At 39.6% G+C, this 14,740-nt stretch overlaps 1 protein-coding gene across 1 annotated transcript in view; it reads left to right on the top strand.

Annotated features, from left to right (window-relative positions):
• The first annotated feature begins 309 nt into the window (after positions 1 to 309).
• Positions 310 to 14,740, top strand: part of LOC103586587 (cytochrome b5 type B) — a 46,531-nt gene continuing 32,100 nt past the window's right edge. The window contains exon 1 of the mRNA XM_008567885.1: positions 310 to 582. Within this exon, the coding sequence (XP_008566107.1) occupies positions 421 to 582 (162 nt within the window). The 5' untranslated portion in view covers positions 310 to 420. The remainder of the gene's footprint in view (positions 583 to 14,740) is intronic.

Consider the following 14,740-nt stretch of genomic DNA (forward strand, 5'->3'; position numbering starts at 1 on the left):
CACGGACTCTTACGGCCGGCCAGTGGCTCATTCGGGAGAGCGTGGTGCTGACAGCACCAAGTCAAGGGTTAAGATCCCCTTACAGGTCATCTTTCAAAGAAAAAAAAAAAAAATCACGGAATCTTACTGGCGAGACTGGAGGAGCTGGACGACCCTGATTGGTTAGTTGGACCTCGAACTAGGCCTTCACCCCGAGGATCGGGCGAGGAGTGGGCGGGATTTGGAACCGAACCCTTCATTTCATTGGTGAAAAGAAAACTAACCAGGAACTGTTCGGAGGCGTGATTGGCTGTTGCTAGGAAACCCCAAGGCTTTATGGGCCCTGAATACGGAAGCGGGGAGGGCGCAGCGCAGGCCCTACCTCGAGGAAGTTAGCTGCCGGAACCCAGGGAGCGGTGGAGAGGAAGTGTCTCGGGCCCTATGGCGACTGAGGAAGCTAGCGGCAGCGACGGGAAAGGACAGGAGGTTGAGACCTCCGGCACCTATTACCGGTTGGAGGAGGTGGCGGAGCGCAGCTCCTCGAAGGAAATATGGCTGGTGATCCACGGGCGAGTCTACGATATTACTCGCTTCCTCAACGAGGTGGGGCCTGGGAGGTGGGCGCCCCCTGGGAACTGCTGGGGTGAGGGGTGAAAAGGCAACGTGGGGTGTGTATAGGAGGGAAATGAGGCCTGGCTAAGAGCGATAAAAAGGACCACGACCTTCTGAGAGGAAAACTGGGGAGCCTTAGGTCTGTGTGCACTTCAAGCCAGCAGCAAATTCTGTTGCTTTGTATAGTATCATGTATTATACTTATTGAGCAGCTGGTGTGTGCTAGACTAAACTGTAAGCCATCCTTATCTACATTTTATAGAAAGGGAAACTGAGGCTCAGATTGGCTGAGAACTCAAGGTCACACACATACTTAAAAAAAAAAAAGCTGCTGCTTTTATTTATTTATTTATTTTTTTCTTCTTTCTAATTTAAATTGACCTGCGGCTAGAGGTCATGAGTTGACCCCCCACACACACCTTTTTTTGGGGGGGCATTGACCCGAGTTCTGTCACTCTCTAAATCTTCAAGCCCGTTGTATTAGATCTCATTACATGAGTTCTCTTTGAGACCTTGGTACGACTGAGTGATTTTTGTTTTATTAATTTAAGAAAACAGGATAGATGTTTTCATTTATTTAAACTAACTTTATTGAGTATTTAGATACAATAAATTGTGCCCGTTTAAAATGTACAGTTTGATGGGTTTTGCCATGTATTTGCCTATGTAATCACAACCAGAGTTAAGAAATAGAGCATTTCCATTACCCTGAAAAGTTCCCTTTAGCTTCTTTGCAGGCATTCTCCCCAAACCCAGGCAACCATTGATATTCAGCCACTGAAGATTAGTTTGAGGCTTTCTTTTTTTTTTTTTTTTTTGTGGTGTGGATCATTTGATTTTGAATAACAGGTTATACCTTGTAGTCAATTCCTTGTAGATTCCTGCATACTATACTGTAATATATATATAATATAATATATATAATATAACATAATAAAAATACATTACTGTAACTTAGAAGAAAGTTCATTTCTGTTCTTTCTCTGGAGCAAATATACTAGTAAAATATTTCTTCTATTTATTTGGGGCCTGGGAGAGAAATCTCTACATCCTGACTCATAATTCTATAAAAACTTATATAACTTAAAAATTCCCAAAAAGAACATTGTTTTTAATAAATCTTCCCAGTAGATAATAGGTTAAAAACTCAGAATTTAGTAACTTCTTGCATTTGTATGGTGTACAGCATTTTATGCTTTTAAAAGTACTTTGCCATTATTTCATCCTCAAAACAACTAGTTGAGAATTACCTGGATAGTAGTGATTCTTATTTTAACAGGGCTACAAGAAACAGTTCAGAGAGAGTCCACACTTTTTCAACTGTAAATGCCTGCCTCAGGGCTGGAAGCCTGACCTGGTCAGCCCAGGCCCCAGCTTTGTAACCATTTACCTTTTCTTCCAAGTAACACCAGTGAAGGTGTCATTCCACGCGATTGTGCTGTGTTTGGATCTGTGCCTGTGGACCTCAGAACCGCAGGGCACCCACCCATGTGGAAGGAGGAGGGTGTGGGAACCTCCCTCCGCCTCACTGGCTGCAGCCTGGGGTGGGTGGATTCCTCCAGTGGCTGCTTCATGGATCCACCACAGGTTTTTCTTAAGCGATTTACAAGTTTTAATACAAAATAGTCTGCATTCATTCCAAAAAAAAGAAAAGAAAAGAAACAGGTTCAGAGAGATTCTGGTTATATAATTGATTAGTGGCAGAGTCTGGCTTATAAATATCCCTTGATTTCTCTTGTCTATGTAGCATTACTTCAAAACTATAGCCTTAGCTATAGTCCTCTGGTGTTTGTCTCACAATAAGTTTCATTTTTTTTTTCCTTTTTGTCTTTTTTTTCGTGACCGGTAATGGGATCGCAACTGGTAATGGGATCGCAACTGGTAACGGGATCGCAACCCTCAGTGTCGCGCCCATACCGCGCTCAACCAGTGAGAGGACCGGTCTCTATATGGGATCCAAACCCTTGGCGGGAGCGCCGCCGCACTCCCAAGCGTCGCACTCTACCGAGTGCGCCACCGGGCTGGCCCAATAAGTTTCATTTTAAAGCATAGTTTATGACGGGTAGGCAATCATATTTTTCACTTTTGGTTTCGATTTCCCTAAATTTCTTGATTGATTCAGAATAGACGGTGAGGGCTGGCCCGTGGCTCACTTGGGAGAGATTGGTGCTGATAACACCAAGACCATGGGTTCAGATCCCTGTATAGGGATGGCCGGTTAGCTCACTTGGGTGAGTGTGGTGCTGAAAAGACCAAGTCAAGGGTTAAGATCCCCTTACCGGTCATCTTTAAAAAAAAAAAAAAAAAGAAAAAAAAAGAATAAATAGTGAACTTGGAAGGAACACTCAGTGCTAATTCAGTGTTAATAGAGAAACATTAATGCAGTCTCAAGTAGTGGCTGCTGACCTGTTTCAGCACATGCTGATGTGGCTAGAGACATCACTAATGTGCCAGCACTTCCACTGAAGCTTGAGCTACAGATCTTTACCTGCAGTTAGGTATTCTTACAACCTGTTCTATCCCTGTTCTTTTGTTCATTTAAAGCCTATTCATTCATTCACTTACTCATTAAAGTATTTATTAAGGCTTCACTGTGTTCCAGATATTGTTCTAGGTGCTGGGGATAGTACTGAATAAACATTTATGCCCTTATGGAGATTACAGTCTACAGGAGGCAGACAATTAGCACCGTAAATAACTAAAATATATATTACACACTTAAATAACTAAAATATATGTTATGTCAGATAGTGGTGAGTGCTAAGAACAAAAGTAATGCAGGGAAGAGGACTGTGGACTGTGGAATGAGATGAGGGGGTGAGGATGAGGGGTTGAAACCTTAGGTGTGATGGCCAGAGATGGCTTTATGAAGAAGACAACTAGAGTAAAGACCAGGAACAAGGTAAAGGAGCTAGCCATGTGGATATCTGCAGGAAGAACATTCCTGGCGGAGAGAGCAAGTTTCAAAGGCTCTGAGATGGGAATATAGGTGTCGTTTGGTATTCGTGGGGGATTGGTTCCAGGACCTTCTCAAATTCCAAAATCCTTGAATGCTCAAGTCCCTTACATAAAATGGCATAGTATTTACATATAACCTATGCATATCCTCCTGTAAACTTTAAATCATCTTTAGATTACTTGTAATACCTAATACAGTGCCTACACATCATTCACATGGATTCAACATAGTACTCAGTGCATGGCAAATTCAAGTTTTTGAATTCAAGTTTTGAAACTTTGTAGTATTTTTTTCACGAATATTTTCAATCCGTGGTTGGTTGAATCCACAGGTGTGGAACCCATGGATATGGAGGGTCCCCTGTACATCTGGTATACATGAGTAACAGTGAGGGAGGCCACAGTGGTTGGATAGTAGTACATGAGATCAGTTTGATCAGGGGAGGGCACATCATGTAGGGCTTTGCAGGTTTTAGGAAGGACTTTGGCTTTTGTTTTGTGATGGGAAGTCACTAGAGTAGAAGAGTGATGTGATGTGACTTAATACTTAATAGTATCATTCTGTCTGCACAGTTAAGGAAAGACCGAAGGAGGGATAGGGCAGAATTGAGGAGTCCAGTTAGGAAGCTGTTGTAGTTTTAAGGCAAGAGATGATGGCATGGACCAGAATGGTGGCAGTGAGGGCAGTGAGAGGTGTCGGATTTAACTAGGCACTAGATGTGGGAAATGAAAGAAAAAGGAGTCAAAGATGACGGCAAGTTTTTGGCCTGTGGGTCTGGAAGAATATGGTCACTATTAGATGGGATGGGGAATACTTACATTGGTTTTCATTTTTCTTTCCCATCTGAAATCACTTTGGGATTCCTCCTTAGCAAAGGGTCCCTAATCTGAATATCCTGCATCTATTGCCTTTTTTTTGGTTAATGACTATGGTTAGTGTTTGATACCAGAGTTTGAATGTGATAATTTAGAATTAGTAATATAATTGAAATATCTTTTCCTTAACAGATTGATTTTGCATTTTTTGGATCAATGCTATTGGTTTAATTTATTAAGGTCATGAATGAAAATAGTACACATCATAGTCTTTACACTATTTAGTAGTTTAGAAAAATCACATACTGTCTTATGGCATTGACTAGAAAATAACAAAGTGCGTCTTCCTTATCAAGGATGAGTATGATTTTGTGAACCTTTGTTTCAGTTAATTATATATGATGTTATATACATATATATGCAAACACACATATGGTGTGTGCTGGATTGCAATGTAAAATTATTTTCTTACTGTGTCACAAGTGAAAATTTGGAAGCCATTGACTTGTGTATAAATAGCCATTTCTCACAAGAGTAATTTAATAACACATTGTGATATTTTAAAACATTATATGTGTTTTTTAGTAACTTGGCATAAATGAGAATATTACTTTAGGACCTGTCTCATGCATGGAATAATTTATTCATGCAACAGATGTTTGTTAAGTGCTGACTATATCACTGTATAGTCACTATATGCACTGTTGCTATATGCCGTGTATTTACTAGGCCCTGGTGGTATATAAAAATAAACATGGTCCTACCCTCTAAAAGCTACCATTCTAGGGGAGAAAAACAACAACAACAGGCAAATGAAATAATTTTAAATTATGGTACTTGCTATGAAGGAAACAAAGAGTTAAGAAATATAGGGGGACATCTACTTTAATTATAGTGATCTGGGAAGGCCTCTGTGAGAAGATGACTTTTCGTTGAGCTTATGAGCACAAACTAGCTTTGGGAAAATGTGCAAAAGAGCATTCCCAACAGTATTTGCAGTTAAGAAGAGTTTGGGACATTAGTGGGAGTGAAAAGTTATGGCGGTAGTATGGTGAATGAAGGGTGAGACTGGTCAGAGAACTCAGAGGGAGCCAGGACATGCAAGCCCTGGCAGGTAGTGTGGATTTGATCTGAAGTGTAATGTAAAACCACCAAAGTGTTTTAAGATGAGGGGTGAAGGCCGGCCCGTGGCTCACTCGGTAGAGTGCGGTGCTGCTAACACCAAGGCCGCGGGTTCGGATCCTATATAGGGATGGCCGGTTTGCTCACTAGCTGAGCGTGGTGCTGACAACACCAAGCCAAGGGTTGAGATCCCCTTACCGGTCATCTTTTTGAAGAAAAAAAAAAAAAAAAGATGAGGGGTGACACTGAAGCAATTTATTTTTCAAGTAGATTACTTATGTTGAAGAGTCAAGAATAGGTTAGAGGGAAAAGCCATCCAGAAGAGAAGAAAGTAAAACTCTTTCAATCCCACAAATTTGTTTGAATCCTTCTGCATCTTCATTCACTACATATGCACAAATATGTACAAATATTTACAGAAATAGAATCATAGTATTCTTTAATTGAATTATAGTATCTATTAATTGATTTGCTTTAATAGTAATCCTAGTATTCATTGAGTACTTATTATTCTAAGTGTTTTACATGTAATTTCTCTCTTAACTCTCCTAGCAACACATTTTACAGATGAGAAAAGTGAGGAGCAGAGAAGTAACTTTCACAAAATCATAAAGTTAAGTGGGACAGGTGGGGTTTGAACTCAGCAGTCTGACCCTATAGCCCATGCTCTTCTTAACCATTACTTTAGGATCTGCCTCAATTTTTTCATTATAGAATCAGGCCTGTCTTACAGCTATCTTCTTTCACATTTTAGATATAATTTGGAAGAATAGGGAATGTGATATAGGGTAGTTAGAACAGATAACCTCTTTTCTGGAACCTACGTGATTTTTTCATTTTTTAAATAAGTCAAACAGCTTTACAGTGAAAAGCTGCTTTCCCCGTACTCATTTCCACTGCTTCCTAAAGTTAACTACTGTTTGTGTATCCTCCTGCTTTCTCTTTGCATATACAAGCGAAAGTGAATATAGTCCATCTTTTTTTTTTAATACAAAAATTGGCAGCATGCTACATACACTGATGTGTGCCTTTTTTCACTTAACCATATATCTCAGGGATCTTTCCATATCAATAATGGAATACTTCTTCACTATAGCTGTATAGGATTTGTTGTATGGATCATGATTTAAGAAGTCTCCTATTGATAAACATTTGGGTTTATCAATATTTTGCTATCTAGTTTGTTTCTCCCAAGTCAACTTTATTGAGATCTAATGTACAGACAATAAAATGTATAGATTTTGAAAGTAGAGTTCAATGAGAAAATGTCTCACCTGTGTAATCACCATCACAATCAATATATAAAACATTTCTACCACTTTTTTTTATTGAATCATAATTGATTTTACATATTTTGGGGGTTCAACATTGACATATATTGATCAAATCAGTATTATTAGCATATATATTGTTACAAATCATACTTAATCTTTGTGCCCCTTGTCCAATCTCTCCCTATCCCCTTCTCCCTCTCCCCTCCCACCTCTGAATTTTTAATGCCCCTGTTCAATCTCTCCCTATACCCATCTCCCACCCCTTCCCCCCTCTGATAACCCTATATTTCTTCTCTCCTTCTGAAGTACTAGTTGTTACTCTGTTGGTTTGTTGCCTAGATGATCTGTCCAATGCTGAGAGGTGTGTTCAGGTCCCCCAATATTATCATAGAGCAGATGCTTCTTCTGTCACTGTGGAATGGGCTTTGTGGAGAGAGACATCCTCTTCTTTTCTTTGGTCTCTGCTGGTGACTCTCCTTATGTCAATGCACTCCAGTGGCTGGCGGACCATCTGCGTGATGGTTGCGGCACCTAGCCTCTTTCGTGGCAGCCGTGGTTATTATGGTGGCTGTGGTGGGCCACACACATGGAGGTGATGTTTTTGGCATGCTCCTTGGCACTGGTGGTATGCCTGGTGGAGGAGGGGCCACTGACCGACTCCATGCCTCAAGACCCTGGGCAGGCCCCGAGGTGCTGGTGGTGTGCCTGGGCTACAACTAATTTTTTGTCCTTTGCTTACTTCTAAAATGGGGAACTTCCTGTGGGGATCAGTACTTGAGCTGCGTGGTTGAGCTAAATTGCTGCTTTGCTGCTGATTCCCTAGGGAAGGCTTTTTGTGCAGCTCAGGTTTTAAAGGTTGACTTTATAAGTACTTCCAGCTCTCCAGAGACCTGGTGCACTTGGGTTGTGTGGAAACTCTGATGTGGGCCTGAGTCTTTTCATCAAACTGCATCCCATGCAATTCTATATTCCTGTCCAGTCTCCTCTGAGTGGTCCTTCGCTGATTGGGGTGCTGGTCAGTTGTCCTTGCTGTGCCCCAGTGTTCCCCCAGTGGGCCCATATCCCCCACTGCCCATGCTGCAAACACTTCTCGTGGGACTGGCCATGGGCTGGTTCCTTGTGATGACTCACCGGCCTCCGAGTGGCTCCTTTTTTTCAGTTGTTGTGGCTCCTTGCTCCTATGTGGGTCCATGGGAACCCTATTAGTGGTCTTGCTGGCTTGGGGGCCAGAAGTCCCTCTTCTCCCCTGCCACCTCCAAGCAACTTCATCCGTGCTGTGGCTTTTGCCGGCTCCTGCTCTGTGTGCTTAGCAGCTCCAGTCTTAAAGTGGCTGCAGCAGGAAATAGTCAGAGCAGTGTTTTCTTTCTCTCATCATGGCTTCTTCCACCTTCATGCACTCCGTAGGTCTCTTCTCCTCTTCCCCTGAGCTCTAGTGGCCCTAGCTTGGCTGTTGTTGCTTTTTTATAGTTGTAAATTGGTTGATTTGTGGGAGAGAGTGATGCTGGGGACTGTCTATTCCACCGTCTTGACCAGAAGCCTCCATTTCTACCACTTTTATCCCTGTACAGCCACTGATTTTATTTTATTTATTTTTTGACCGGTAAGGGGATCGTAACCCCTGGCTCGGTGTTGTCTGCATCACACTCAGCCAGTGAGTGCACCAGCCATCCCTATATAGGATCCGAACCTGCAGCCTCGGCGTTACCAGTGCTGCACTCTCCCGAGTGAGCCACAGGGCCGGCCCTCATTTCTAATACTATAGAACAGTATATACTCACTGTCTAGCTTCTTTTGCTAAACATATCTATGAGATTTATCTAAGTATTTTTTTTCTATGTATCAGTAGTTTGTTCCTTTTTATTGCTTTTTATTTCATTGTATGAATAGACTGAAATTTGTTTACCTATTTACCTGTTGATTGGCATTTGGCTTGTTTCTAGTTTTTGGCTATTGTGAATAAAGCTGCTATCAGCTTTCATGCACAAATCTTTGTGTGGATATATGTTTTCATTCCTCTTGTGTGAATATATAGTAGTAAAATTGCTAGGAGTGAGATTGTTGGTTCATATGTCTGTGTAACTTTTAAAGCAACTGCCAGACCTTTTCCCAAAGTGTTTATACACACACCAGCAGTGTATGGGTTTTCCATTTTCTCCGCATCATCATTGACACATTGTATTTGTCAGTCATTTTACTCTTAGCTATTCTCATGGGTGTGTAGTGGTATATAATTGTGGTTTTAACTTGTATTTCCCTGATGACTAGTGATGTTCAGTATCTTTTTATGGGCTTATTGGCTGTTTATGTCTTTTTGTGAGGTGTCCAATCTTGCCCATTTATTAATTGGGTTGCTTGTTTTCTTATTACTGACTGGAAAGTTTTTTCTAATGGTTTTAAGGTCCAAGTGTTTGGTTCAGTTTCCTTCTTTACCACTTAATACTCATAGTTGTGTAATCTTGGGCATATAACTCTGTAAAGGCCCTTTCCATCTGTAAAATGGAGATAATAGGACATACTTCACAGGGTGGTGGTGATTGTTACAATTAATTTAAATATAATGACTTATTATGGTTACCTGGGGTAATAAGCTCAATAAGCATTAGTGGTTACTTTTGTTATTAATACAAAATTATATGGTTTCCTGTAGCATCTTTTGAATGCTAAGTGGCAGGTGCTTTGAAGGCTTTAAAGGTAAATTAGATGCCTTGGACTTACTGGGAGAATCTGTGTACAAATAATTGTCATGCAAGGTAGACATTGGCCTTGCCTGGAGGAAGACTGAGAATGCAGGCTCTATTTAGTGCAATCCTATGGTACCCCTGAAAGCTTCAGAGTTTGACTAATAATTCCTACTGGATTTCTCCAAGGCTGGTCAAAAGAAAGTGAAATTTTATTGTTACCTAGCTGGTGGAATTAACATATCTATAGAAAGAATGCTCTTTCCTTTAGCTGTCTGAAGTGGTTAGTCCTAGGGAAGACTAGAAATAAGATGAGGCAAAATTTAACCTCCAGCACTGCCTGGGCAGGGTGAACTGATCAATGAATCGACTTTCATTTATTCCTTTTGCATGTGGGCTTGGTCATGTGCATAACACTTGTGTGCATGCATGCGAGAACAGAGTGAGCACCCCCTAGATCTCACTAAGTTCCAGGCACCATGCTGTGTTCTGAAACAATCATGGACATGACAACCACGGTCGCTCTTCCTATGCAGTTTACCCAGTCTGTTGGGGAAGGAAGACATTAAATAAGTAATTGCAGTTGTGATAGATAAATCCCGTGAAGGTGCCTAAGGACTCGGGAGAATGTATAGCAATGGGACTTAACACGGTGGGGATAAAGGTGTCAAGTTACTTTTGGATCTGCGGACCTGAACTTCAAACCCTGCGCAGCAGTGACTTTGCCAGCGTTACACCCTTTCCGGCAGTCAGCGAGTTTGCCTCTCCTAGATGACACCCGTTTTACCAGGCTCATTCTAATCCAAATGCAAATAGCTGTGGACCTGCACCATTTCCTCCTGTTCACCACCCAGGTCTGTTATATTTCTCTGCCCTGTCAAACTCTGTTTTAGGAAGTAGTTTTTGTCCTCTCCAAAATTTTAACCTGCATGTTTTATTTTGATGAGGTAATGTGTTTGGCTAGAGGTCCCTTTTTCCATCACCCAGGCTAATTTTGCAGCTTCCTCAATCTTAATGTTTCTAGATTTCATTTTCCAAGTCAGGTGGTCTCTGGTATATCTCCATTGTTATATTTTTATTACATCAGTATGGAATTTCCACCTGCAGAGCATTTGTGTAACTTTTTTCCAACAAAATTTTTATTCTGTAACTGTTCGTCATTCTTCACAATCTGCTCTTTTCTTTCCAGCAGTCCCCTATTCTTTCCACAGAATTAGTAATCTGGAAGTATTATTTTCCATTAGTAATTTGTCCTCTTTCTTTTCTCTGTTAAAACAAAATTTTTTGTCCTCTTTCCAATAGTATTTAGTAAAGTAAGTGAACTTAAGGAGAAGTCAAGAGGCTTCCTCTACTTCCCACCACATATTCTTTGGATGGTTGAACTGACTAAAATCTTTCACAAGAGGACATTACAAAATTTCCTTTGTAGCTATAAAGTATTTCATTTTATTACTACTTGACAGAGATAGGCATTATTTCATCATTTTTGATAGTTTATGGTCTTGGTTGCAGAATAGTTTATTAGAAACATTTTATTTGTAATATCGTATAGATGCTTATAGTACGTAAGTAGAGACAAGTTCCATCAGTGTTAAAACATGAAGGCCGTCCAGGTGAAAAGAATCTTTTTTGCAGATTTACATGAGACTGAGATATAAAGCAGGTCCTAGAAAAAAATGAGAAATAAATACTGTCTTCTATTAGGTTAACTTAATAAAGGTAGGGAGGAATTTTTGATTTTCTAAAAGATTTGAAGATATAGACAATTTAGATTACTTAGAATAGCCACACACTTTCTTATTTGCTTTCTTTTTTCTGTGATTCAGACAAAAGCAAATTTTTGGCTAATATTAATTATAGGTATGTACACTTAGCTTTATTCTTTTTTTATTTTGGTAAAATATATATATCAAAATTTGCTATTTTAACCACTTGTAACTGTTTAAATCAGTGGCATTAAATACATTTACATTGTTGCACAACCATCAGTACCATCCATCTCCAGAACTTTTTCATTATCCCAAACTGAACTCTGTACCCACTAAACAATAACTCCGTTCCCCCTCCTCCCAGCTGCTAGTGATCACTGTCCTACTTTCTGTTCCTCTGAATTTAACTACTCTAGGTACCTCATGTAAATGGAATTATACAATGTTTATTCTTTTGTATCTGGCTTATTTTGCTTAACATAATGTCTTCAAGGTTCATTCATGTTGTAGCATATATCAGAATTTCATTCCTTTTTAAGGTTGAATGATATTTCCTTATATGTATACACCACATTTTATCTGTTCATCTGTTGATGGACATGGGTTGTTCCTACCTTTTGGCTCTTGTGAGCAATGCTGCAGTGAATGTTGGTGTACAAGTATCTGTTTGAGTCCCAGTTTTCAATTCATTTGGATACATATGTCTAGGAGTGGGATTGCTGGGTAATAAGGTAAATTCCATGTTTGTTTTTTTGAGGAACCTTTAAACTGTTGCCCATAGCAGCTGCACCATATTACATTCCCGCCATCAGTGTATAAGGATTCTAGTTTCTCCATATTGTCTCTAACACTTATTTTTTTGTTTGTTTTTTAAGTTATAACCATCCTAGCAGGTGTAAAGTGGTATCGTTGTGGTTTGATTTTTATCTCCCTAATGACTACTGATGTTGAGCATTTTTTTCTGTGCTTATTGGCCATCTGTATATCTTCTTTGGAGAAATGTCTATTTGAATTCTTTGCCCATTTTAAAATTGGATTGTTTGTCTTTTTAAGTAAGTTCTTTATATATTCTGCATATTAATCTTTTATCAGATATATGATTTGCAAATATTTTCTCCTGTTCTATACATTGTCTTTACTTTCTTGATGTCATTTGATGTTTAAAAGTTTTTTGTAGAAATTGACAAGCTGATTTTAATCTGTATGTAGAAATACAAAGGAACTAGAATATCCTAAACAATTCTGAAAAAGAAAAAGTTGAAAGATTTTTTATACTTGCTGATTTGAAGACTTACTATAAAGCTATAGTAGTCAAGACAGTGTAGTAGTGAAGTAAAGTTAGACATATCAGTTGATTAGAATATAATCCAGAAATAAACCCTAACACATATGGTCAATTGCTGTTTGACAAAGGTGACAGGGTAACTAGAGAAAAGAGTAGCCTTTTCAACAAGTGGTGCTGGAACAACTGGAGATCAGTATGTAAAAAAAATAACAATCACTTTTATCTCTGCCTCATCATAAACAAACAAACCAAAATTCAAAATTGATCATAGACATAAATGTGAAAGTTAAAACTATAAAACTTCTAGGGAAAAAATAGAAAATCTTTGCAACCTTGGGTCAGAATAAGATTTCTTAGGGAAGATACAAAAAGCAATAAACATAAAAGAAACAAAAAGTTAAATTAAATTCATCAGTATTAAGAACTTAATACTGGGCAAGCCACAGACTGGGAGAAAATATTCATAATAAATACATCTGACAAAGGTATTTAGAAAATAAAAAGGATTTCCCTAGGATAATGTGACTCAGTAGGTATGAGGTGGGGTCTGTCCACACACTTAAATAATCAACTGAAGAGCTTCCTTTTTTTTTTTTTAAAGTGCTCTATTAGGTTTCAGAACATCAGTTAATGGACTGAAATAGTAATGTGGCTGCAATTTTTGAAAATTATTTACATAAAAATAGTAGAAAAAAAATGTCATTTACATGTTCTTTTTCTTGAAGTGAAAATACCTTAAGTCTGGATGTGGGCTTGGTGAAAGGTTGTTGCCCATTGTTAGCAGTAGCATGAAAATCTCTGTTAGATAATTATTCAAGCACAGGAGTTGACAAATAAGTCAATGCAACTGAATTAGAGTTTTAAAAAATGTTCCTATTTATGCATGGGAACTTAGTATATGGTAAAGATGGCATTTTAAATTAGTGGAGAAAAAATATACTCATTAGTAAATTTACAGAAATAAATTTGAGGTGGAGAAGAGCTTTCCCTCTTCCTAATTTTCCAGGTCATCAAAATTTCAAGTGGGAAAGGAATCCCCAAAATAGTAACTGTGTAGTCTCTCTACAGTTTTGCTAAGCATATGTACTTGTAGATTAGGTAGTGGTAACCCTGCATTTAAATGTCTCTTTTTCAAGTGTGAGAAGTAATATATTCTGATCTTAAAATGCTGGCATCAGCAGTTTCTAATTTATTTGTATTAGCATTATTTACATGTATCTATATATGAGGGTACTTAAAAATGTTTGTGGAAAAATGGAATTAAAAGATAATACAAAAGAAAGAGGCTTCTGGTCAAGATGGCAGAATAGATGGTCCCCAGCATCACTCTCTCCCATAAATGAACGAATTTACAACTACAAAAATGTAACATCAGCCAAGCTGGGGCTGCTGGAGCTCAGGTGAAGACAGACGTATGGAACTCATGAAGGTGGGAGAAACCACGATGAGAGAAAGAAAAAACTGCTCTCAGTGTTTTGGGCCACTGCTTTAATGCTGGAGTGCATGGAGCAGGAGCCAGCAGAAGCTGCAGCTGTGCCCTTTAGGTGGAGTTACTTGGAGGCGGAAGGGGAGGAGAGGACTTTGGTGGCCCCCAGGACAGCAAGACCACTAATAGCGTTCCTATGGTCCCACACAGGAGCGAGGAGCCAGAACAGCTGAAAAGGGGGAGCCATTCAGAGGCCAGTGAGTCATCTCAAGGGACTGGCTCAGGGACCATCGAAGTGTTTGGAGCACAGGAAGTGTTTGGAGCATGGGCAGTCGGGGAGATGGGCCCTCCGGGAGAACAATGGGACACAGCAAGGACAGCCAATCTGCCCCCCAATCAGCACAGGACCACTCAGAGGAGACTGGTCGGGAATGCAGAATTGCATGGGGTGCAATTTGATGAAAAAACTCAGGCCCAGATCAAGAGTTTCTACACAACCCAGGTGCACCGAGTACCTGGAGGCCAGAAGTACGTATAAGGTCAACCATTAAATCCTGAGCTGCACAAAAAGCCTTCCCTCGGGAAACAGTAGCAAAGCAGCAATTTACTCAACCACACAGCTCAAGTACTGGTTCCCACAGGAAGTTCCTCCATGTTAGAAGTAAGCATAGGACAGAAAGTTGGTTCAAGCCCAGGCTGGAACAATATATATGCTAGTATTATTGATTTGATCAACATGTCTCAATGTTGAACCCCAGAAATATGTATAATCAATTTTGATTCAATAAAAATTTAAAAAATAAATAAAAGTGAAAGTTATATAAAAAAAAAAAAAGATAATACAACTCTGACGGCTAGGCAGTCAGCTCAGTTGGTTAGAG

Source organism: Galeopterus variegatus, unplaced genomic scaffold (genome assembly GCF_000696425.1).
Source record: "Galeopterus variegatus unplaced genomic scaffold, G_variegatus-3.0.2 Scaffold354, whole genome shotgun sequence".
NCBI classification, from domain to species: Eukaryota; Metazoa; Chordata; class Mammalia; order Dermoptera; family Cynocephalidae; genus Galeopterus; species Galeopterus variegatus.